The sequence below is a fragment of the Lytechinus variegatus genome, chromosome 6 (genome assembly GCF_018143015.1).
Source record: "Lytechinus variegatus isolate NC3 chromosome 6, Lvar_3.0, whole genome shotgun sequence".
NCBI classification, from domain to species: Eukaryota; Metazoa; Echinodermata; class Echinoidea; order Temnopleuroida; family Toxopneustidae; genus Lytechinus; species Lytechinus variegatus.
Genome location: NC_054745.1, coordinates 16029338 through 16054325, shown reverse-complemented (window position 1 = coordinate 16054325; position 24988 = coordinate 16029338). Strand labels below are relative to the sequence as shown.

The window sequence follows — 24988 nt, the reverse complement described above, 5'->3', positions numbered from 1 at the left end:
ATTGTTGGTTACAGAGTGGTGGTAGTCTAAGTTCAATGTATTAAAAGAAAAATAAATTTACTATTTTTTCGTGGAAGGGGGGATCAGTAATATGGCTGACACACACACATATATCAACACGCAGATATACACGAGATGTGTTGATTGCGAAGTGAAAACGGTCCTTTAATTTAAGAAAACGAAAATGAAAAGTTGGATATCTTGTAGACACGATAAATTCATTATCTGCAAGAATAGAAAGAGGGGGAAGTATGTTATAAAATATCATTAATGAAATATTTCTTATTGTATATCTGCTTTTGATTATAAAATATAGAGTTCGATGTATCAACTGGTCTTCAATTTGCTATCAAGAGCATTAAAATATATGTGTTTTTGCTTAATTGTATACTGAGTGGGATTTGGAAATTTGTTCAGGTTAAACCACAAATAACTTTTCTTCTATTTCCTGCTTTCTTCAAACATAAAATTGATTAAATCTATACTGAAAGGGAATTTTTGAGGAAAAATCATTGAGGTAGAATAAATTTGTGGTTACATTACCCAAATCATACATACATTATAAATGTGACGCTAAAATCTCTTAGCGCCCTCTCTAAGAGGCCATATGAACACACGTAAACGGAGTACAGATGCGTCAGCTGCAGATCACCAACGCATAGAAGGCAATTACTCTTACCTCTAAGATGGTGGCGCCATGACGTCAATGTATACTATCTATAGTCGAAGAAACGCTTCTATTCAAATAGAAATATGAGGTGCAGACTAGTTCTTTGAAAAAATAGAAAATAAAACAAGAGAGAATAACACGAGAATAACAATGAAATAACGGTTTGAACTTTCCTGCCTGAGCTTGCTTTCCCAGCGAATTAGCACAGATGCGTGAAAAGGTTGTTAGGGAGAATAGACTACTGAGTATGCATGCCGACTCAAAGACATTGCCCCCGATTCTGTCTAAGTGGCGTTTATTGCAATTTTGTTTTCAAATTTTGTGATTTTTATTAGCTCGTCGGAGTGCCATTAAGACTAAAGAGACAGTAGATCGACATCATATACCCACGTTTTCTCGCCGCCATCTTAGAAGCCGAAGCCATTGACGTGTATGTGTTGGTGGTGATCTGCCGCTGGAGCATCTCTGCACTCTGTTAACGCGTTTCCCTATATCCTCTGAGGGAGGGCGCTACGCTATGATAATTATGATAGATATGCATGACTGATCTTTAACAAAACGGAGTTCTTAATAAAACTAAGAACTCAAACTCCAAATGAATCACGAACACGTACTTCATTTTGTCGCCTGCAGTCTTACAACAAAAAATACAGAGATACAAGCAGCAATTTGTAATTCCTCTGAAATTTATCTTCATCGGGGGAGTGAATTTAATATATAAATGAAATAACTATCATTCTCTGCGTGAAATTCGGATACTACCCGCGCTCAATCTTGCATGCCATCTGTCGCACGTGCTGCCTTAGATTAAATAGGGCATGTAGGAGGAACTGAAATGTTGAATCTATGAATCATTTATTAAAGGGGAAGGATACCCTGACAAAAAAAAATATAAAAAAGCAGAAAAAAATTAATAAAAGAATTTAAAAGTTATTGGAATTTCAATCAGTCGATTTGTGACGTCATGTGAGAGCAGCATTCCTACATAGCAAACGATTATGACGTCACAAATCCAAAACTTGAAATTCTAATAACTTTCTTAATCTTTGACGGATTTTTCTCAAACCTTCACCAATAATGTCTATTAGTTTTTCTGCTATTTCTACAACAAACTTTTCTTGAGGGTAAACTCCCTCTTTAAAAATAATTGTGATTAATTTAAGGCATCGATCATTCTCAATCTGACATGCACGTATAGTAAAGAATTAGCGGGAAGCATTTCAATATTGAAAAAAAATGAATTGAATAAATAAATAAATAGATAAATTCAATGATTAAAAACCGAATAATATTTCAATATTTTCGGCATGATATTCAGATTATTTTCTTTAAATTTGATGATGCCACCCACGTAGGCTGCACTCAGAAGTGACATACATGTAGTGTGACCCCCCACAAAAAAATAAATAAATTGGTAGTTATAGGGTTTCTTAATGTACAAAACATCATGCTGTGGTATAATTAATGTCAGCAGGCACATATACTTTATTGTATATTATATTTTCTCGTTGATGGCTGAATCGTAAAAAAAATACGAAAGGTCTGATGTAATGCTTTTCAACTGTATTTTCCTTCAATTCATATGTACTTCCAATCAAGTGGTATAAGTATGGGCTATTTTATAAATGTGGGGCATTGTAAGGGTTGATTAATCCGCAATTAGGATTTGTCAATAGGCATATACAACATTATCTAATTAACTGAAATTACATTTCCTCGTTGAAGTACACACTCAAAAGGTTGTTTCAGGTGACTCATACAGAATTTACGAAAGACCTGATTTTGATAATTTTTCAAGGGTATTTTCCGCAACTCATATTTCAAGGCAAGTGGTACAGTAAGTATGGGTTGGAGTATTTAGTGAATTTTAAAGGTTGAATAAACACGTAAACACATAGATCCTGTACCATATTTATAGAGAGTAAATAAATTGGAACAAATAGTCATTGTCAGTTGTGTTATCCATATACCAAGTACCATTATTTTGAGGTGTTTTTAGCAAACAAATGATTAAAGCGGTGAAGGTTATTTATCTCTTACGATAAATGTGTGCCGCTTCATAAGGCCCTGTCGAATTGGCTAGGTCTTACATCATGTATGGGGAAGGGATATATTTATAGCGCATAACACATGCACAGCAAAAACTGTGGTGTTAACCGGTGTACATAGAGGACCACACCAGTTATTCTACACCGGTGTTAAATTGGTGGTGTTAGTTTTACACCTATAGGTGTTATTTTTTATCTTTAGGGTGTAATTTTAACCTCAGGGTGTGGTCCTCTATTAAAAATAATTGGTGTCAGTTTTAACACCACAGTTTTTACAGTGTGGCTACGCACGTCCCTATGCAGTTACATGTAATAAAGAAATGCTATTGGAGATTAGGTAAAGAATGTGGGTCAATGAGTTCAATACACGCACTCTAAAAAAATTGAGTAATAATTTATCCAATATTGTGTAAAAAGGGAACGTGCATGTTTGTTGGGTAAGATTTTGTCCCATATTCTTCCAAATGCATGTTTTATGGGTAAATTCCAACGAAACATTGGGTAAATTTTACTCAGCATTTGGTTTAAATGTGCCCAACTAACATGCATGTTCCATGTTTCCCCAATATTGGGAAAACTGTTTTTAGAGTGCGTTAAATAATTATTTTTACTATGTTTACCGAATGGGCACGAGCACACAGAGTGGGAATCGAAGCCGTGTCACTGGAATCCGGAAACCCCGCTCTATCGACTGCGCAACTCCATGCATGACTCCGATCTGAAATTGTCAATACTTCAGTTGCTAAAATGTTCTATCATCAAGTGCTTTTCTGATCATAATGTTCATTTGTTGCAGGTGCATCTCGACGATGGCACACTACTTGAAAACGTATCGAGTTGTTATCTTCATCCTGTATTTTATGTGCACCCATAGTCGTAAGTTACTTTTTCATTATTTTGTTTATTTATTTCTTCTTTTAAATTATCACTTTGCCATTTCCATTCTCTATTTTTTTTAATCACGATAAAAGTTGTAAAAGTGTTTTGAGTGCATTAGGCATGCAGGGTATCAGTTACAATTTTGTTACTGTTTGAGATAATTGAACTACTTTAGCCTTTACAAGGGAGATAACATAATCGTCATCAGCATCATTATCACCACCACCATAATCATCATTATGATCATCAACGTCAGTGTCATCATCACCACCACGGCCAACACCATCATCATCATCAACGTCAGCATCATCATCATCACCATCATCATTATTATCATCATCATCACCATCATCATCATCATCATCATCACCATCATCATCATCATTATCATCATCACCATCATCATCATCATCATCATCACCACCAACGTCACTATCATCATCAGGATCAGCAACATCACCACCATCAGAAATTTAGAATCATCAACGTAATCATCATGACCTCTCCTTCATCATTGAATTATTACGGTCACCATCGTAGTTATCACCATCATCCTCATTATTATCATAATCGAATCCATCACTCCCGCATATATTCATTAAACGATAACTTCATGATAAATTACAGACAGTTCACTTTAGGCTTATATGTATAATGGATGCTTGAGTCATTCATTTTTGTCTCGCCTGCATTTTCCGACGGCGGCGACGGCGTCAAAATTGAAATCTTAACCTAAGGTTAAGTTTTTGAAATTACATCATAACTTGGAAAGTAGTTCAGGAAACTTGTACATAACGGTAATCAAGTATTACTAAATGTCCTCACTGGGTTTCAAGTCACATGACCAAGGTCAAAGGTCATTTAGGGCCAATGAACTTTGGCTACGTAGAGGTATTTGGTGAATTTCCATTGTACCTTTCAAAGTCTATGGAGCTAGTTCAAAAAATTAGACATACATGTAAAGGTAATCAAGCATCACTGAAGAACCTGTGCGAGTTTCAGGTCACATGACTGCGGTCCAGTTCATTTAGGTTCAACGAACTTTTGTCTTGTTGGGGGTATTTTTTGAATTACCATTGTAACTTTGAAAGTTTATGAATATAGTTACTGGAATGAAGTGTGGACATAGGGGTAATCCAATATCAGAGCTCATTTTGCACAAGTCTTAGGTAACTCGATCAAGGTTCAAATATCATTTAGGGTCAATAAACATCGTAAAATATTATTATATGAATGGCGTTATTTGTGAATAATTTTTTTTTCCAGTCACCACATTGAATAGCGGTATGCAGACGAGACTGTCAGAGGCGCTCCACTTGAATGCAGTATTGACAATTCATTGGAGCGAAGAGACACGTCATTTAAAAATAATGCCACACATAGGTGAATTTAATGGGATAGAGAGCGATAGGGGAAAAAACCCAAGCCAAATATTATCATGAATTGGAATTAATTTTTTAATCGTTAGTTTCAACCCGAAGAGTTACATGAAGAGTTTTCATTTCAAAATGACACGCGTGAAATAAACTGTGAAAAAGATACGTAGCCTACCATCCTTATCCGACGATCATGCATTTTTTAATACCTTTTAACAATACTCCACTTCTTCCTTTTTCTCAAACCCTATGGTTTTCTTTGTTCTTTTGTTCTTTTATTTTATAAATTTCTGTCATAACTTACAGTTCACGAAACATATGATTCCAATTCAAGTTCTTTCAGATTTAGCTCAATTGCCAATTGGTAGAAAAATGAAGCTTGTTTCGTTGGCATTACTTATGAAATTTAAGTACACATGGCATGAAAAACGTGTCTCTATACCAGATAAGGGAGCTGGCTCCACCCCTGCGCCTACCCACGATGTGGCACTAAGGTTTTTTTCATCAAATTGGCTGGCTTTAAGTACCTTCGATAACAAACTATGTTACCGTATTTTGCTTTTAATCTTTCAATAATTGTTGCATATGAATCAAGATGAACAGATGCAGAATGATTACAGATAAAAATCATAAATCATAAAAAAGACAAAAGACAAAATGCATGTAATACACAAAAAGGAAGTGAAAAATGAGGTACTCAAATCGAATCTCCACGAAATGGAGAGCAATTTCTTTTTTTTGCAGGATATTATTCTAAGCCCTAGTTAAATTTCAACAGAGCCTTAAAACAATTCATTTTTTGAACTTTACAGACATATTATGTCCCCGTAAATCATAGTGGCTACTTTTTTTGTTGCAGCTGATTATACGGTCTTGGTACTGTTCATTGGTATAAGATATGGCAAGAGATTTAGGCATATGAATATACAATAATTTGCATATTTTGTTTCATTTTTCTTACATAGTTGAGTGTATAGATCGTTGTGATAATGGAGGAATTTGCAGTTCATTTAACAATGTCAATGGATCAGTCTGCACATGCGCAGACGAGTACAGTGGTGCAAGTTGTGAATCTCGTAAGTTTATTCAGATTTCTTAACAAGTTTATTCTTAAGGTAAGATTTTATCAAGATTCATTAGCAAAGAACTTCCTTTTAACCATGATAAACAAAAGCTGATACCAACAGTTATATAATTATCTACTTATTTACAGGCAAATTTGTCTTATGATTTAAGATTGAGCAGAAATGTATGTGTGGAGGAGGGTTGGGTGGGAGGTTGCTAAGTCGAAAATGTTTGTGTCTGGGTGTGTGTAAGGTGTGTTGGGGAAGGGGGGGGGGGCTAACCATGTAAAAATCCCTATGAGATGGTAATTTTTACAATTCACTATATACGGTTTGAAAAAAATAACTTTGGGGCCTTCCTTTAGAATTGAGAGAATAATTTATTATGCAGGGCCCACTGGAAGATTAGATTATTAATATCATTATTGTTACCATTATAATTATTAGCATTAATTGGAAAAGCTTCCATATTTGTGACAGAATCATCATTTCATTTTCTTAATCCAAGGTTCACGGTATGCAGCTTTCATGTTTCTGTGCGACTCCGGAGCTAATCTGATCTTCGAAGCCAGTGCTGACGAGCTCGAATTCCGTTCCCTTCCCTTGCCCAACCTCCGACAGCCGGTGGCCGTCGGCTACGACTACGAACACGACGTCGTGTACTGGGTCAACGCTGAGGATGGTTCACTTAATCGGGCGAGACGCAATGGATCTGGATATGAACGATTGAATGTCGGTCATGGTATGTACACATGTATATACTACGTGTAGTAGGCAATGATGTAGTCAAGGCCGGCCGCGATTTTGTTTTCGTCAGTACTTGTGTACCCAACGTGAGAGGACTATTGAGATGGCGATATAATAGTTCACTTCAAGCGTTGTCATTACTCATGACTGTGTCAAATGAATAATTACAGATTACAATGTAAAAGCATAACAAGCAATAGTTTTTAAACATTTGAGATGGATTGGCCGAAAAAAAACAGATACTTAATAATAGCTAGATTACTCATAAGAAAACATGAGAAATGATACGCCAAAAATATGCAGAGCTTGTAGACGTTATAGTACCTCTGAGATTAAATACAATGTCTAAGTCATATAATAGAATTGGATTGAATATGTAAAATATTATTGTTGACGACCATATTCTTAACATGAAAAATAAAAACATCAATATAAAAAGGGTTTATGAAGTCAGACTACGCCTCATGAACATTCAGGAGACGCGAAACGTTAGGAAATATCGCAATTTCCGATCCATCGATCAATTCGATCGGTGTGGCACAATCCAGGAAAATCTGAAAAGTTTTGCTATTTTCCAAGATACTTTCGGGAAGTGAGAAATTCCGGGGTGTTATCATTTCCAAAAATGATATTATTTTCTGAATATCAGGTCAAAATCTATCCTGAAATTGGATCTTTGTAATATGTCAACATTTTTGCTTGCTCACTTCGCTCGCTCGCATTTTTTTTGCCCGATATACGTCTTTGGTCATATTTCACCCCCTCACTACGGCACTGGGCCCTATATTTCATCTTTTTGTGTATAGAAGACAAGTATAACATATTATGAAAGACTGCAGGAGAACATTTGCAGAATTTTGAGATACTTTGTAAAATTCCATAAACTTTCACAGTAAATTCCAGGAGGTATCGTTTTGAAAAGTGGAAGCACTGGTAATCAGTAAGCCAAACACGAGTCGACTCCTTTCATGTACGCAGATTCGATTTTCGAAGAGAAAGATTTTTCTTTAAATTAAGAATTGAGTCAGGGCTCTAAAAATACAAGTCCAAGATTTTTTCTCTGATTCAAAGAATACAAAAAGAGCCTATTATATCGTCACTCCCACTGCCCTCTCGCGTCGGGTACACAAGTACTGACAAAAAAAAATCGGGGGCCGGCCTCGGCCTCATGACTGGGAAGTAACAGCTTCGCTTACATCCCTGATCGTAGGACTACAGATGAAATGAATGCAGCCCTGTCCGGCAGATACTCTAAGCGTGCGTTATGCGCCACTTTTTACCCTAGAATCATCGGATTCGAATCATGATTCAAATCATGATTCTGCAGAATCACCTCGGTTTAAATTGAAGTAACTTGCAGCGCCTCGAGCGCGACGTCAGCGTGCAATGGACAATCATTAGGCTTGCAATGCTGGATGTGATTTCGAATCTTGACATGCAGGTATTCTTTTATTTTCTTACTTTGGAAAATAATCGAGTCAAGGCTTTTAATGATACAAGTCGAAAAAGTATAGCCTTATTTCGAATATCCCAAAAATGGAAGCGTGTATAAATATTTATTGCGTGCGGTCAAGTCAAGATTCGATGTATTAAGCTCCATGTGAAAATAATCAGAATTGTTATCGTAATTATCAAAATGATATATTTTTATTGTTTGTTTGACAGGCATTATTGATCTGGCAATCCATGTCCCATCAAGACGCATCGCGTGGATCAACAGTGAAAGAACTTTATCAGGCCTTTTTTACTACTCATCTGGACTCCAATTAGAAAGAACCTTTACTGGCAACAACTTTTCGACTATTGCTTCTCATCCAAATGGGTAATTTATGATCAGAAAATCTAATTTTCTATTTAATTTGCTTTTGTAGTAATTTATTTCTACTACATTTATGTCGTAAAGAGAGTCAATATGAACATTTTCCCCAAATATTCATTAATCATTTCTTTCCTAGTGTCTGTTCCATAAAGAACCCCCACCCCAAGAAATCTTAGACAAGTTGCCCCAATAATACGACTCTTAGATTTTAATGTAATCACAAGGAGGATACCACTCAAATGTGATGAGGTAAACATAGAATCATAGAAACTTGCAATATAATCATACTGTTATCCGTATGTTTTATCATCACATTTGTCGTTATAGACGGTGGCATAAGATTTCATCGTCTTTTGATTTGGCACACACACGCAGGCCTGCTAACGTGGATTGGACGAGATTAATCTTCATTGTTTATTCATTTATGTTTACAAATCTAAGTGTAATCATATAGTTTTATTTTGTGTATTTGCCACAGGAGTTTCGTTATCGTCGACATCACTTCGACAATAGATATCCACACCCTTGACAATTCTTTCAACATAATAACGACTAGGGAAGCGTCTACACTTGACTCGGTCAGGAGTGTTGCTTTGGACAGACAAGGTAATCAAGTCGGGAGTATTCAATCTTTCTACCTCTTTCATCTACACTGTCTCCACTATTTTCTTTCATTCTTTCTCTCTCTAGTTTATGTGTATTCATGTGTGTGTGTGGGTGTGTGTGCGTGTTTATTGTTATATGTATTTTTAATATATAATTTGTATTATAATGTTAACCTGAAATGCATAGTGTATGTTGGGACCCTGCTTGCAAGCTTTTTGCTTTTTTAGGATATCCCTCCATTTTTAAAGGGGAAGTTCACCCTGAAGAAAACTTTCTTGTAAAAATAGCAGAAAAAATAATAAAAAATATTGGTGAAGGTTTGAGGAAAATCCGTTAAAGAGTAAGAAAGTTATTAGAGTTCAAAGTTTTGGATTTGTGACGTCATAAACGAGCAGCTGTCCCATGTGTTATGTAATATAAAATGCATAAATTTCAAATTTTGTATGGCTCCTGATGACTTAATTTTGTTTTCTTTTCATGATCGGGTGTGAAACGATTTGTCTATTGATATACAAAAGTTACAGTGAAAACCATTTTCAATTTTCTGAGAAAATGACATTTCATCGATTTTTTACCATTCGCTATGTAGGAATGCTGCTCGCATATGACGTCACAAATCAAATAATTGAAATTCTAATAACTTTTTAACTATTTGATGAATTTTTCTCAAACCTTCGGCAATATTTTTCATTAATTTTTCTGCTATTTTTACAATAAACTTTTTGTCAGGGTGAACTTCCCCTTTAAGCAATTTGTATTTGTATTTCATGTCAGATTTCACATGCTTGTTTTTTAAGATGGTAAATAAATTGAAAATTGTAAAGGCAATTTACTGAACAGAACTATATTGTTGAGCCTCTAAACGAAATGGAAAAAAATAAATGTTTCAATTCCAATTGATTACACTCGCTTTACATGCACAGAATGGGCTCTACATTATGATATACACTCTGCAGCTTTCTGACAACATATTACCAATTCTTTTCAAAATACTTGGAACATATGCTATTTTAAAGAATAATACCTTGCAGAAAGTGGGTGCTAGATATCGTCTTAAAGCACCAAATGTGATATCATTTAAAATATAATTGAAAAAAAGAAAATAATTAGATGCCGTTGCCGAGTGGTCCAATTGGCGTCGGACAACATTCATGTAAGTCCTGGGTTCGATTATCGGCACGACACTCTATACCCTAGAGCAAGGCGTCAAATCTAAATGGCTCTTATATCTTGAATAAAACAAATGAAAATGCTCTGTTCTCGTAACAATGCGTGCTGAAAAAAAAATCGACGGAGTATAACAGACTACGCATTTGTAAAATTTTAATGTTAGATAATACTCGATTGTATAAAATGCATAAAATTGTTCTCTTTAAAGATTTAGGCGGCCTCAATATCTTATTCATTATTTTATTGAAATTGATATCGACAGGAACGCGCCTTTATCTAATCGATGACCAAAAGCAAACGATTGAATCCTTCGGTCCAGAAGGAGAAGACCACGTGACTGTCTTTAGGACAGAAGGGACATCCCCTATTGATATCACATGGTACAGGGGGACTCCCCTATGGACAGAGGCGACCCAAACAAGGGGCGTTATTCTTCTAAATGGAAACAGAGATGTATCGCCTGCGTCAACCAACCTGATTCATTTTCAAGTTCCCGCGGGAATTCATACTTATTATGGTAAGATATGATAAGCATTAGTATGGATTATGCAACTCCTTCTTAGGTTGCCCCCCCCCAGCCACGTAATGTGAGTCTTTCATCACCAAAGCCAGATACTGTACCCTTCATTGGACAGGACTAGGGTGTACGTATGTGCGTATGTGTGATGGTGTGTTGTGTGTGTGTGTGTGTGGGGGGGGGGGTGGCCCGATAGAAAAGATTATGTTTCGACTTTGGCATTGGCATGTATATTACATGTTAGATGTTTAAAGTCTCTTCCATCCAATGTTTGTAAAACCTTACACTAATGCTTCTAATAACTCATATCTTAGGCATACTGAGTAAATGGGATAATATTTTCGTTTGGTAATTCATTCATTCATTTCTACCTTTCTTTAGTTGTTTATTAATTCATAGACTAATTTATCTACTCAATCGTTCATAATCCATACAATTGTTTTGTAGGTTTATTCAAATTCCCTAATCTCTTTAGATTTGTTTGTCATTAAGTATCATTTTCGTTTTTGTCTTTGTACTTCTTTGAAAATTAAAGATGACGAAACGGTGCAGTGTTGATTTAAAACAGTTCATTGTAGTGAATAAGTACCTTCTTTAAAAAAAAAATCCTTACCTCCTCTGCTCCTTCCTTGCCAAAATATATTCGTGATGATTATGAATGTTTCAGGTCAGTCGTATTCGAAAGCACTGTATGGAAGATGTCTAGAAGACGAATATTCCTGCGAAGATCTTTGTCTTCCTCTATCATGGCAGTGTGATGGCCTTCCTGATTGCCCAGATCAGAGCGATGAACTCAACTGCGATCCAACAGAAGATGCAGGTAATAATAATAATAACTAATATACAGTTCTTGTATAGCGCATATCACATTATGAATAATGTCTCTGTCCGCTTCCAAAGGATTTGGATATTATTACCCCAGCTGTAGCTTGGCAGCCGTACTTACTAAGATTACAGCGCACACGAATTTTAAGGAATAAATTCCTGCCAGGTACCCATTCACCTCACTTGGGTTGAGTGCAGCACGATGTGGATGAATTACTTGCTGAAGGAAACTACCTCATGGCTGGGATTTGAAACCACGACCCTCTGTTTCAAAGTCCGGAGACTTATCCACTGGGCCACAACGCTCCAAGGACGAACCGACTACTGTATAATCAGAGGGCACAAACCTTTCTGGGTTTTTTCAAGGTTCGATTAGAAAAAGGAAAAAAGTGTTCTCACTTCATGACGCACTTTTAGATAATTACGAGTCGATAATAGGTTTCCACTTAACCCTTAACGTGCCATGTTCATGTACACTCGCATACGACGGAGTGTCACGTCCGTGTGTAATCGTATACGGTGCAGCACCACGTTCAAAATTACTAACGTTGGTCTATAGATTAATTGTTATGACCATTGAATTGCTCGCATTGTATTGCGCGCATGAGAGATTCTATTGTGTAGCGTGCACCCAGGCCTATAATCTGTGTACGTTACTTTGAGTAACGTGTGCATTGTAAGTCACATCCCTACTTTTCTCTTTAAAACCAAAATTAATCTGGCACAGCTAGCAGAGAATGAGTATCATGGCACTGGTCTCAAACTCAGCGGGCATGTTAAGGGTTAAAAAGGGCATGATAAATGAATATACATAAATAAAGAGGCTTTCGTTTCATGTGACCAATAATAAGCCTGAAATGCCTTGATCGCTATTTCACCCTCTTGTGTCTATGGCGGAAGTACTGACGAACCCCCCCCCCCACACACACACACACATGCGCCTCGGTCAAGTGGACTGTCCTTCGGAAGTCTACAGTCTGTGTGGACCACGCTAACAACCCAAGACCATTGTCATGATTGTAAAGCATTTAAAGATACGTTTAGGGACACAATGCATAAACGGTAACTTTTCCATCCAATGTTTACTACCATTGTAACGATATCAACAGCCAATCAGAATCAAGGATTTCAAACACGTTACCGCATTACGATTGATCCGATTAACCACAACTATGGAAAGCCAGCAACGGCAACATCTGAAATAGATGTTTGATAAAAATGTTTTCTAGATATGTATATTCATACATATACATTGTCTTGACAATTCGATGCACTCCTCTTTGTCAGTTACGAAAAGACATTGTGTATGTTTCCTGTTGGAAAAAATATGACAACGATGGATTTCCATATAATTGAGGTTGATTGGGTTAATCACAACCCTTTGTCATGTTTGTAAGATGGGACCATGAAATCAACCACAACTATGGATAGCCAGCAACGCCAACATCTAAAATACATGTGTGTTCAAAATGCCTTTTAGATTTCATACATTCATCACTGCACTCCTCTTTGTCTGTTATGAAAAGGTTTCCCGTACATTTGAGGTTGATTGGATCAATCACAAGACATTTGTAAGACGGGATCCTGAAGTATCAAGGACATGTATATTGATAAATGAAGAATATCATTGTAATTGCTATCTCTTCGGCAGGTCCTCTGATGTTTCTAACAAGCCTTAGCGGAGGAGCCATCTATGTTTCACACGCAAATAGCCTCGACTTCAGAAAGCTGCCTTTTCTATTTGTAGAAAGTCCAGTTGCAGTGGGTTATGACGTCATTGGCAAGGACGTTTACTGGACAGATGTGGAGCGGAAGGTTTTGAATGCTGCCCAAATGGACGGGTCTAATCAAAGAATAGTCGCACAAGGACTAGGAGGTTTGTTGACCAGCTCTAAGGAGTTGTCATACATTGGATCCCATTGCACAACAGTTTCTATAGACCAGTTCGTAGTTACTTCATGGACAATTTTGGTCAAATGACCTTTCATTTCTTTCATCATGATAGGCAGATTTCAAAGCAAGATATTACGTAAGCTTGCCTTACATAGCAGGATGAAGAAATTGAATAGACCAGGTGACTAGAATAGCACACAAATGAACACTTAATGAAGGCATTTGTTGCATCCCTTCTTTGAATGCATATCTTAGCATGTTGCACAATGTACTTTGCAAACTGTGAAATACCAGTCGTTCGTGGAAGTATTGTTGTGTTTTGTGGATATAAATGAAAACGACAATTCAAAAGAATAAATGAATAATCAAGACATCTCGTTAGATTTTAAAGCGCCATGTCACTTTAGTACAAATGACCTTCTTCTGATCATGCGAAGAATATTTTGATCATGCGCAGAAAGGAACTACGAACTGGCTTATTCTAGTATCTTTGGTATTCAATGGCAATTTCCGCGAAATCTTTGATTCTGATTGATGATTGAGCAATGTAACAATTGAATGGCAAAATTACTATGTAATTGATATGCAATGGGGCCCAACTATGCCGACGTACATAAATGTAAGGGCAAGCCGTTAAGCCATACGCTTAAAACTGTTGATAACTATAAGTGTGTTCCTGATGTATTTATAATCCGATGTCTTGTTGTGACGCAATGGAGACGGACACTTTCCCTGCTCCTTTCCGTCTTACTCCAACATGTGGAGCGTTGTGGCCCAGTGGATTAGTCTTCGGACTTTGAAACAGAGGGTCGTGGGTTCGAATCCCAGCCATGGCGTAATTTCTTTCAGCAAGAAACTAATCCACAGTGTGCTGCACTCAACCCAGGTGAGGTAAATGGGTACCGTTAGGAAGTAATTCCTTAAAAAGCAGCGTGCGCTATGAACGCCTAGCTTAACCGGGTAATATAGGAGCGCCTTGAGCACCTAACAAGGTGGATATCAGCCCAATATAAATACCCTATATTATATTATTATTATTATTATTACCCCTAAGCCAGTTCGTAGTTCATTTCTACGCATTATCAAAACATTCTACGCATGATCAGAGGAAGGTCATTTGTACTAAAGTGACATATGGTTTTAAAATCTAAAGAGATAAGCGCCAAGTTTGATGTCTTCATTATTCATATATTCTTTTGAATTTTGGTTTTTATTTACATCCACAAAAAACAACAATGCGTCCACGAACGACTGGTATTCACAGTTTGCCAAGTACATTCTGCAACATGCTATGATATGCATTCAAAGAAGCAACAATTACCTTCATAAAGTGTTCATTGGTGTGTTATTCTAGTCACCGGGTCTATTCAATTACTTCATCCTGCTATGTAAGGCAAGCTTACGTAATATCTTCCTTTGAAATATGCCTATCATAATGAAAGTTATGAAAGGTCATTTGACCAAAATTGTCCATGAAGTAACTACGAACTGGTGTATTTGAACACCACTGATCTTAAAGGAAATCAAAATACAAGGAGAGAATCAATATTATTAGAAAGAATAAAATTAGAGGAGGAATTTTAAACTTGTTTCATCAAATTCGGTTATAGAATAAGCGAGGTATGGAAGTTTGAAGTCTTGTTGTACCTTCTATGGGGATCCTCAAATTGGAAAACATGCTCCAAAATGGCTGATTATGGAAACAAACTCTCCATTTGCGTTGTACAAAAATTTATAGATTTCCCTTTATTTTACATATTTCACATTATCGCATCCTGACCTTGACCTAATTTATGTGGTGCGAATTATAATTTCTTATGACATACGTTATGCTCAGAATGAGGCAAGATGCAAATTGAAAGATAATGGGGAAAATCTGAAAATTTGTGTACAAAAGAAATGGATAGTTGTCCACGAAATCTGCCCTTTTGAAGCACGTTGGCCATATTGAGGATCCCCATAGAATGTACAGCAAGAATTTTAAAATGTTCATAACTTTCTATTACCGATTTTGATGAAACTTGTTTTCAATTGTTCCTCTCATTTCACTCTTTTCAATATTTCAATAAACTTGCTTCGCTTCTTGGGTTTTGGATTCCTTTAATACCCAACTTGCATATTGTGTTAAATTCTTTCGAATCAATAGCTAAAATGGTTGACGGTACACTATGTGTGAAGTCGTTAAAACGATTAAGAGAAGTGGATAGAGGTAGGAGTGAGAGGCAAGACAGTGGAGGTTAGACAGAAAAGTATCTTTCGGAAATGAGTGTACGTAGTTGATAAAAGGACTGTAAACCAGAAGGGGGGGGGTAGCTTGAGCTGTAGGCAGAACCTGAAGCAGGATGGTAGAGCTGGTAGAAGGCCGGTTTGAGTTGGAGAGGAGAGAAAAGCTTGTCGAGTAGGCGGATGGGGTTGTAGAGCAGGACTAGGAGAGAAGACTTGACGTATCGGGCATGTTGACTGTCCGTCTTCATTCGAATCCTGTATTTGTTTCAGTTCCTGATGGCTTATTTGTCGACAGCGAAAACGGGGTAATTTTCTGGACGGATGCGCAATTGAAAACCATCGAAACGATCGAGTTTGACGGATCCAACCAGAGAGTATTGATCAACGATCTGGACATGCCGAGGGCTATCATAGTTGTTCCGACCAATGACAAGCTTTATTGGACTGACTGGGGTACCACACCCAATATTGAGATGTCCAATCGGGACGGGTCAGATCGTCAGGTGATCATCGATACGGAGCTCGGATGGCCTAACGGCATCACTTATGATATTAAAGGTATGAATCCAGTAACAATTTAAATGTATGTTTTTGATAAACTGCCACCGATTCACAAATTTAATTTCCTTTAACAATGCCGCTATCTTTTCGCTCAGTGAACTTCATTATACATTCAGGTCTTCACTTTGTGCCTTTGTTTAAGACGTATTGTTAAAAAACATTGCGATTCACGCCCTTCTTTTCTTTTCCTACCCAACCAGGACATCGTTTGATATGGTGTGACGCTCGCCTCGACAAGATCGAAACGAGCGACCTTGATGGCAGTCTGAGGAGGACCCTCCTAGGTGTCACCCACGGTGTCCTACATCCATTTGGTGTTGTGGTCTATGACGGGACACTGGTGTGGAGTGACTGGATCCTGCAAGGTGTTGGGATAATGGAGGGTCAGAACCATACCTGGCCATCTCTTTATACGAGTATTCGTATTATCCAACAACCAAGTGGCTTCTGTATCGTAGGTGAGTTAAAGATAAATGAAAGTAGTTGCAGTAAACACTGATTTCACGAGAAATTGTGTGAAACCAAGCTTAATTGTCACTATATCATCGAGGATCTTGATCTGGTACAGTTACATAAACTGAACTTTGTGAAATCTTGAAATCTACGCTGAAAATGTTCACACTAAAGATCACAAACGCAGATAAGCGTACGTGGGAGACTCTGAATGTCGGCCCGACGCTTGACCCGAATCCGGTGCTTATTTGCTAATTTCTCAGGGCAATTCCAACCTTTTTGTACGTCCGATCACCACTTTTCTCAAGTCTTACTTCACTTCATAAACTGAACGAGTCATGGTCCTTTGAGAACATTCCAGATTGTCAAAAGAACAAGAAATCAGAGACAGAAAATTTCATGATGTCCGACATATAGGGGGTCGGACGTACATATTTTATGGAATTGCCCCTCAGCAATTACATAATTTCTTCCAGAATCCTTTGGCACATATTTGTTATTTATACAAACAGACACTTTGGGGGTCATTTCATTGGATTTGGTACGAACTCATTTTGATATCGTTACCAAAGCTGGAATTTATTTGTAGATCGGAGGGGGGTGGGGTCAATCACTTTAGCAAAATAAGGTCTCTATTTGAGTTCAGTTACAGGCCTATGATTGTTTTGAACATTAGAAGCATGCTATATACATAAACATTCAAATTATGCTACAAATCTTATTAAATTAGGACAAATAGCATGCAAGATCTAGTGAACGAATTACGTTCATTATACTAGGGAGCTATAGATCCATGATTGTACAAAATGAAAGGATAATACCTTTTCCGTTCGAATTAAGAAAAAAGAGAGATGTATGCATTAAACAGAAAATCGCGAAACCACATTCTTGGATGCAATTTTCGGCATTAATTCTCAACAAAGTAGGCATCTGACTTGAAATATTCTTAAAATTGCCGTCTTGTGCATCTATTGCGTATTTTTGACAATTTTCATCAATAAAACTCACATTTTAGACTAAAAAAAGATGAATATAATTAAGATTCTATTTGACCTTTTTCCAGTATAATGGTAAATAATACTATTCATTTAGTGATTGTAATGTTCAATTCACGTAATTCCTCTTCTCATTCATTTTTCTTCTTCTACTGCCTTCTTTTTCTTTTTCTTCTTCTTCTTGTGCATGAAATTATGTGGATAATTTTTAAATGGTTAAATATAACTAGAGAGAATATAATGAAGGAAATTGACATTTAACTGCATTAAGCAATACAAAAATAACCACAGATAGGAATATTATACATATCAAATGATAACATTATTGTGTGAATTGTTTTATCCTTTAGTTGACGCCTGTTCTGCCGGGCCTTGCAAGTTTGGAACTTGCCAACCGTTTAACGTGTCTAATTATGAATGTCACTGTATGACTGGCTATACTGGCAAAAACTGTGATACAGGTAATTTCGATAGCATTCAAAAGTTTTAAAACACAGTCACCAAACAACGAGGAAATAAGACAGTATGGTGATAATAATAATAGTGATAAATATAATGATCAAAAGATCAGTATGCTCGATCTGTAATGAAAATCATAAGATGATTTTCATTACAGATCGAGCATACTGATCTTAAAACAAATAGGAGAAATGCCGATAATTTGTTAACAAATAATATTTATACTAATTAAAATAATGATGCTGATGATATTGATAAGTTGAAGAAACGGAAGAAGCGGAGAAGGAAAAGAAAGTAGACTTATGAGAAGGAATAGGAGAAGGCAGCGAAAGGAAGGTGAAAAGAGAAAAGGAAATGACATACAAACGCCAACTTGTCTTGTTTTACAGAAGTGACATGCGACTCACCGACTGGACTCTCATCAGATACTTATATTGCTGATCCGAAAGATAGCTACAGTCCCGGTGAGAATGTCGTCATCGTTTGCAATGGCAACACGGACAACGAAACTGCAAGGACAACTTGGATCTGCAATGGGTCTACAGGAGAATGGGATATGAGCGAGGATCTGAAGTGTCTAGGTAAGGGAAAAGGCCTAAGGATTCATAGGCGGCTGAAGCGGGGGAGGGGGGGGGGGCGTGTCCCCCCCCCTAAATTTTAGGTGGGGGGACGATCCCCCCTAAAAAATTGTTATTATTATTTTTTTTTTGCTTGTCAATTTTTTTCCTGCGTCCCCCCTAAATTCACATGGACCGCCTTGAAACGTGTGTTGTCCCCCCTAAAATTTAGGTTGATGACCTTTTTTTTTCTTGCATGTCAAAAATTTTTGGTTAGCAACTCCTAAAATTTAGGCGCTTGTCCAATTTTTTAACTGTGTCCATCACCAAATTTCAGGTGGACACCCCCTAATTTTTTTGGCTTCCGCCGCCAAGTAAGGATTATGCAACGGCTCGTATCGTTCATACTATATTTTGTGGGAATAATGTCATGAAAAGCATAGAGATGAAACATGAGCAAGAAGAAGGGGGGGGGGGAGGAAAACGAGAAGAAGAGAAAGAAATAGAAGAAGGAAGAGGACGAAGAAAAGAATGGGAATAAGGAGGAGAAGAAGAAGAAGGAAGAGGAGAAAAATAAGACGAAAGTATAAGGACGAAGAGTGTACAAGGAGGAGGAGGTGAAGAGGAAGAAGAAAGCATAAGGAGAAGAGGAGGAGGAAGGTTAAGGAGAAAGAAAAGTTAATAAGACAAAGAAGGAAAACCTCTCCTCCCAAATTATTGAAGAAGTCGAAATTGTAAGCCAAAACTGATAATGATGATCATAACAATAGATAAAAAACATAATTATATTAACAAGAAGTTACAGAAACCGTTAATTCCTATAGCATTTCTTTTCGCTTTTATAACGATTTGTCAACATCTCTTTCATCGTTTCATTGTCTATCTTAACATTTTTTTCAGCAGAATCACCAAAGAATTCAATAACTCTTACCCTCGGAATAATGTCCTCATTAGCAACTCTGGTATTGGTGGTCATCGTAGTATTCGGGATTTGCACGTAAGAGCTTTTAACCTATTGACCAATGAAATTCTGCAATTTCCCCCATTTTCCATAAGATTAGCGATTGGATAATACTACCACTAGTGTACCCAAGGAGGGGGCGATGGGGGTTAGTTTGCCCCCCCAAAAAAAAAAAAAAGAAAGAAAAAAAAACAATTTTTTTTGCATGTAAGAATTTTATCCCCCTTTTTTTTCTTTACTTTAGTTACCATAAATTTGTTGTTGACGGGTAAATTGTTTCCTAAGTGTCATCTCTGGTCTTTTTTTTTTTTTTGGGGGGGGGGGGTATTGTTACGAAGATTCTGTTCCTCCTGAAAAGGTATTCAGCATGAGCACATTATGCCCACCTGAGAGTATTAAGCCCACTTTTTTTAATATCCAAAATCGTTGCTATCCTGCGTACGTTACAAGACCTTGAGAATGTATTTTTATCCTCCTGGTTTGGGGAAAGGGGCGAAAACAGTCTAAATGTTATTTATTACTATAATTATTATTCATTTCTCCTCAGATGTATGACACATAGGGATCAATCTCCAGTCAATAATAGAACTACACCGAAGCAAGTCGATGATCGCGGTCCCCTCCCTTGTGTCCCATCGGATATAAACGAAGATTATCACTATTACAGTGGATTAACTGATCCTACCAGTGACCATGGGCACATATACATGACCAGTCTTGCAGATAAGACACAACGGGACACCCTCGATTCACGATATAGCTACCTAAGACCAAATTCTACTGCATAAATCAGATGAATTTTGTTTATGTAGTGTCGTTTCCTTTAAAATATATTTATACCTAAATGGATTATAATTTGGAGATTGGAGACTTTGCTTGATTGCTACGAAAGCATGAATGCTTGTAAGCAGTGGCGGACCGTGACCCGGAGGAGACAAAGCATGGGGGGCACTTCATTGTCTGTGAAAAATGCTGTGCCCCCCCCCCCAATGCTTTGTCTCCTCCGGGTCATGGTCCGCCACTGCTTGTAAGCAAGCAACCAGAGGACCGACGGCTTGAAGTCCTATCCTGGTGATGAGAATAAATACCTTAGGCCCCATTCCACAGAACGGAGACCATTGAAAGACCACTGAAGGACTTAAAATTGGTGAGGTCTTACAGCGGTCTTCAAGAGCACTGAATTTTGTCATCTCTGTGGAATTGCTCAGAAAGACCCCTCAAAGAACTCATGGATATTTCTTGTCTTACTGGTCTTAGACTAGTCCTAAAATGATCTTTCAATGGTCTTTCAGACATCTTTTATGCAACAAGTGATCTTTCAGAATTCTTTCCATGGACTTTGCCTGGTCTTTCAATGGTTTTCAATGATCTTTCAATGATCTCTCCTGAGTCTTACAGTGATCTCCGCAATATATCATTGAAAGACTATGAAGACCTTTGAAAGTTCATCGAAAGACTACTAAAAGACCACTGAAAGACCAATTTCCTGTAAGACCGTTGTAAGACTGTTTTGAACCGTTTCAAAAAAGTGTTGGAGCCCATGAAGACCACGAAGACCACTGAAAGATTGATCAGGACTCGTGTGGCTTGCAACGAAAGTCAACCGCTTGCCCTCGACTATAAACATAGTCAGCTTCTGATTTTCAAAACGTTATTTGGCTTAAAAAATGATCCGGATGCGCAGAATCATTAATTCTTGGAATTTTTGTCACATCAGTATGGATTCTGGATATGGGCGTGTGTGTTTGCGAGGGTGTGTGTGCGTGGGCGTGTGTGTACAGGGGGTTTCTATGAAAAGGTAATCGAAGTTCAAAGTTCAGCTTTATCAATAATACAGCATTTATTCTGATCTATATGTTATATAAATGAGTATCATCAAGTTAATTTGACACCTTTCTTGCGTAACAATTCTCACAGGTCACTGAGTTACGGTATTTGAAGGCGAAGGGTACAAAACCTATTTTATCCATGTCTTGGGATTTTAATTTACATGCACCACTTGGGTTTCGGTTCCATGAAAGTGTTTTTTGTTCAAGTATCATAAAATATTCTCCCTTTCGAAATTCGTTTGCGAGTGAATGTCACGTAACTGGCATCTAGTTGGAGATTTAGTTGAGCACATCTTGGTGACTTGCAGGTACATGTTTGGCCTGAGATAGATGTTCTTCATCACAATCCTGCAATGGTTAGAAATGCAATGCAAGACATGCAGTGTCGACTGGGGAGGTACAATGAAGAAGTGAAGTGAAGAATTGTGTGAAAAAGAAGGAAATGAATGTTCATATGAATGACTTTATTGATTTATGGATATTAACCTGAAGCCTGTACGAAGCACGCGAAGAACAATTGTACCAGCTGCTGATGGTAATGTTTGTGAGTGTATGATATTGAAAGTTATTTCAATCGTATTTTTAGTACGTGCATTATTTATTGTGCTCAATTAGTAAGAATAAACTTCAGTGTAGTGGTTGTGTAAGCATCTTCGACCTTGGGGAAGATATCAGTTCTAGTCACCATCTGCTTTGAAAAAATAGGGCTCTTCAGGGCCCAAATCTTACACTCTCAAAATGTGTAGTAGGTCCATGTTCAAATCAAAGAGTTTCAAGGCAATATGTCACAATCGGCAACATATTTATTAAATAAGTTATACCTATTGCCAGCTCCGATGTTTTAATTTTTGATGTTTTGTGGGACACCTTATATAATGTATTCACTGTGGTGCCACGAGCAGTGGCGTAACTACGGGGACATGGGGGACACGTGCCCCCCCCATCAGCTGGCAAAAAAGGGAAAAGAAGAAAAAGAGGGAGAAAGGAAGAGAAACGTAGTGGGAAAGCAGAAACTATTAATTTTAGATTATAATTATGCTATATTACTGTATATTACATAAATAAAAATTTTTGTCATAACTTTATGAAACATAATTTGCTCAGGGTCTATGTCTTTATTTTTCTTGGTGCTTGCATTGTCTGTTTAACTAGATCAAATATTTTTTTCGGAATACTATAGTTTCAAGTATTTTGAGAGACGCGACTTTGTCAAATCAAGTCAATATACACCAAATATGTTTCCTCGCACTTCGAGCTATTATTGTTTTATGAAGTGACATATTATGCTTCGTTTTCATGGCTACTTAAAATGATCGCATCATTTTGAGGTCTTAATATAAAAAAATTCCTGTCCGTGCTTACGTTTGCATTAAAGGATTGGTGAGATATTTCTGCTCTTCATGAATTCCTAAAATCAGTCCTTAAATGTTCCTTTTTCTGATCTGAATATAAAAGAAATTCAGCTCGCGCTTTAGGTCATACACACTTAAAATATTGGGCATCATACTGTCCACTGTGTTGGGTAATGTATGTTAAAAACATATTCTGGACATTTATTATCCAATTGAGCAAATTTATTACCCAATTCGGGCAGATTTTAACCAAAAGTTGTGTGGACAGTATGTTACCCAAGGTTCTTTATGCCCCAACTATTTTAAGATGTAGTCACTGGTGTTATTGAGAAAGAAAGGGGGGGGGGTACCCCCGACTCCATCATGATTTTTTTCTTATACATTTGATTCCACTTTTGTCAAAATATTTTATTCCTCCTGACAGGGTCTTTAGCATAAGTATCATGATGCATTATGTCTTCCCATTCTTAATTTCTTTGTATTGTATGTATTATATTGCACATGCTCCTTTTCTATAAAATAGCTTGTTTTTATTTATAAGTTATGTCGTGAACAATTTGTTTTGATGACTTTCTTTGTTTCATCTTGCAAATCTATTTTTATTTAGATTTGAATTTACCGATTGAGGGCGTATTGCTATTTATGTCTGTCCACGGGAAGTGTGTTGCTTTTTCATAGTTGCAGTTTAATGTGTTTTAATTCGTGATACAAGCCCAATGACGTGAGTATTATTTGTTTATCTTAAAGTTTATTAGTAATGTTATCATTTAAGCCAAGTGGCAAGGTGAACTATGGTTTTTAAGTAATGAAATTCATGTGTCAAAGTTAAGCATTCCAAGTTAATTTGTTCAAATGAAAACGCTGTTTACGTGTACATTATGCATTACGTAATGGATAGGGTACAGTCGTACGTGTGTTTTACGTAGTTATGTATGGAAGGCAAGAAACATAAATTTGCCGCCATCGGGCACATGATGAATGCATTGTTATTTAACAAATTAAAGAAGTAAACAGACGCCTGTTACGATCTTAAGCGACATGGGCTAATAATATAACTCGCCGGGTAAGTTCGCGAAAAAGTGTTCTATTGCAAATATAATTTACGCGTGCCATACTGAATGGGGAGTTTGTGCGAGAAAATCACTTCTGTACACGGTACCATCAATTTTCCATGAAATACGCGAGTATTATTGAAAGAATCATTCAATATCAGTTAGGTAATGGTTAGAGAGTAACAATGTTATTGCGGGCGTTAACTTACACAATCTAATGCACTTTATTCGATATTTGTATGTAATAATATCGCCAACAAATATTGCGGTGATTGCTTTGAATACACTTGTCTTGGCAAAAAAAAATCATGTACGTTTGCATTCAGTGGATCCAATGCATGCATCCGGTGCATTTGTATACAAACAAATGGTGTGTATGTGTGCGTGTGTATTTGAGTTTTTCAGACGTGTATCAATCAGATATGATTATTTACGTTTGGGACCGACCTTTTACGTCACCATCCGAAAGACGTGATCAGGGCTCGAACCTCGAACCTCTGCATCAATTTGTAACTTCCCCACAGCTTGGATTACAGGTGCACGCAACAACGCCCAGTTTGGTACCAAACGATGTACAGAGGCAGTGCGCGCACACACTGGACATATTTTCAATAAGCTAGGGAGCGAGTTACTCTACAGCGCGCCCCAGAAAAAACGAAACCGAGATTTAGCGATCATTTATAATAACTTAATCATAAATAAAATAGAAAAATTACCTACCAATCTAAAGCTTAGATTCTCCTTTTTCATCTGATGTTACAAAAAGAAAACTGCCTTTTTGAAAAGTTCAAGAAAATGGTCAAGAAATAACTCTGGTCATTTGAAATAAGGCTTGAATTTCAATAATTTCATAAAATGAAGAGGTTCTCCTGGCTGGCGTTCAAACTCACTCGACATTCCGTTTTGTTGACGATCAGCCATGCAGTAAC

The 24988-nt window shown here is 37.1% G+C and overlaps 1 protein-coding gene across 2 annotated transcripts; it reads left to right on the top strand.

Moving 5' to 3' along the window:
- The first annotated feature begins 8454 nt into the window (after window positions 1-8454).
- LOC121416533 (low-density lipoprotein receptor-related protein 6-like) lies at window positions 8455-20676 on the top strand. Of its 2 annotated transcripts, XM_041610027.1 has the most exons (11): window positions 8455-8606; window positions 9082-9209; window positions 10642-10896; window positions 11564-11716; window positions 13373-13597; window positions 16111-16398; window positions 16602-16859; window positions 18200-18310; window positions 18698-18889; window positions 19769-19862; window positions 20374-20676. In XM_041610027.1, the coding sequence occupies exons 5-11, from the start codon at window positions 13381-13383 to the stop codon at window positions 20612-20614; spliced, it is 1401 nt and encodes a 466-aa protein (XP_041465961.1). In that variant the 5' UTR covers window positions 8455-8606; window positions 9082-9209; window positions 10642-10896; window positions 11564-11716; window positions 13373-13380; the 3' UTR covers window positions 20615-20676. The 2 variants fall into 2 exon arrangements, with proteins under 2 accessions (XP_041465961.1, XP_041465960.1); XM_041610026.1 differs by lacking the exons at window positions 8455-8606; window positions 9082-9209; window positions 10642-10896 and having other exon boundaries at window positions 11516-11716.
- Window positions 20677-24988: the final 4312 nt, after the last annotated feature.

What these genes read in the sequence shown, in the direction of transcription:
- LOC121416533 (XM_041610026.1), top strand. Translation starts at nt 11,545, where the DNA reads ATGATTATGAATGTTTCAGGTCAGTCGTATTCGAAAGCACTGTATGGA. An exon ending in AGTCGCACAAGGACTAGGAG is followed by an intron (nt 13,598 to 16,110) that starts GTTTGTTGACCA and finishes TATTTGTTTCAG; the next exon opens with TTCCTGATGGCTTATTTGTC. An exon ending in GTAGTATTCGGGATTTGCAC is followed by an intron (nt 19,863 to 20,373) that starts GTAAGAGCTTTT and finishes ATTTCTCCTCAG; the next exon opens with ATGTATGACACATAGGGATC.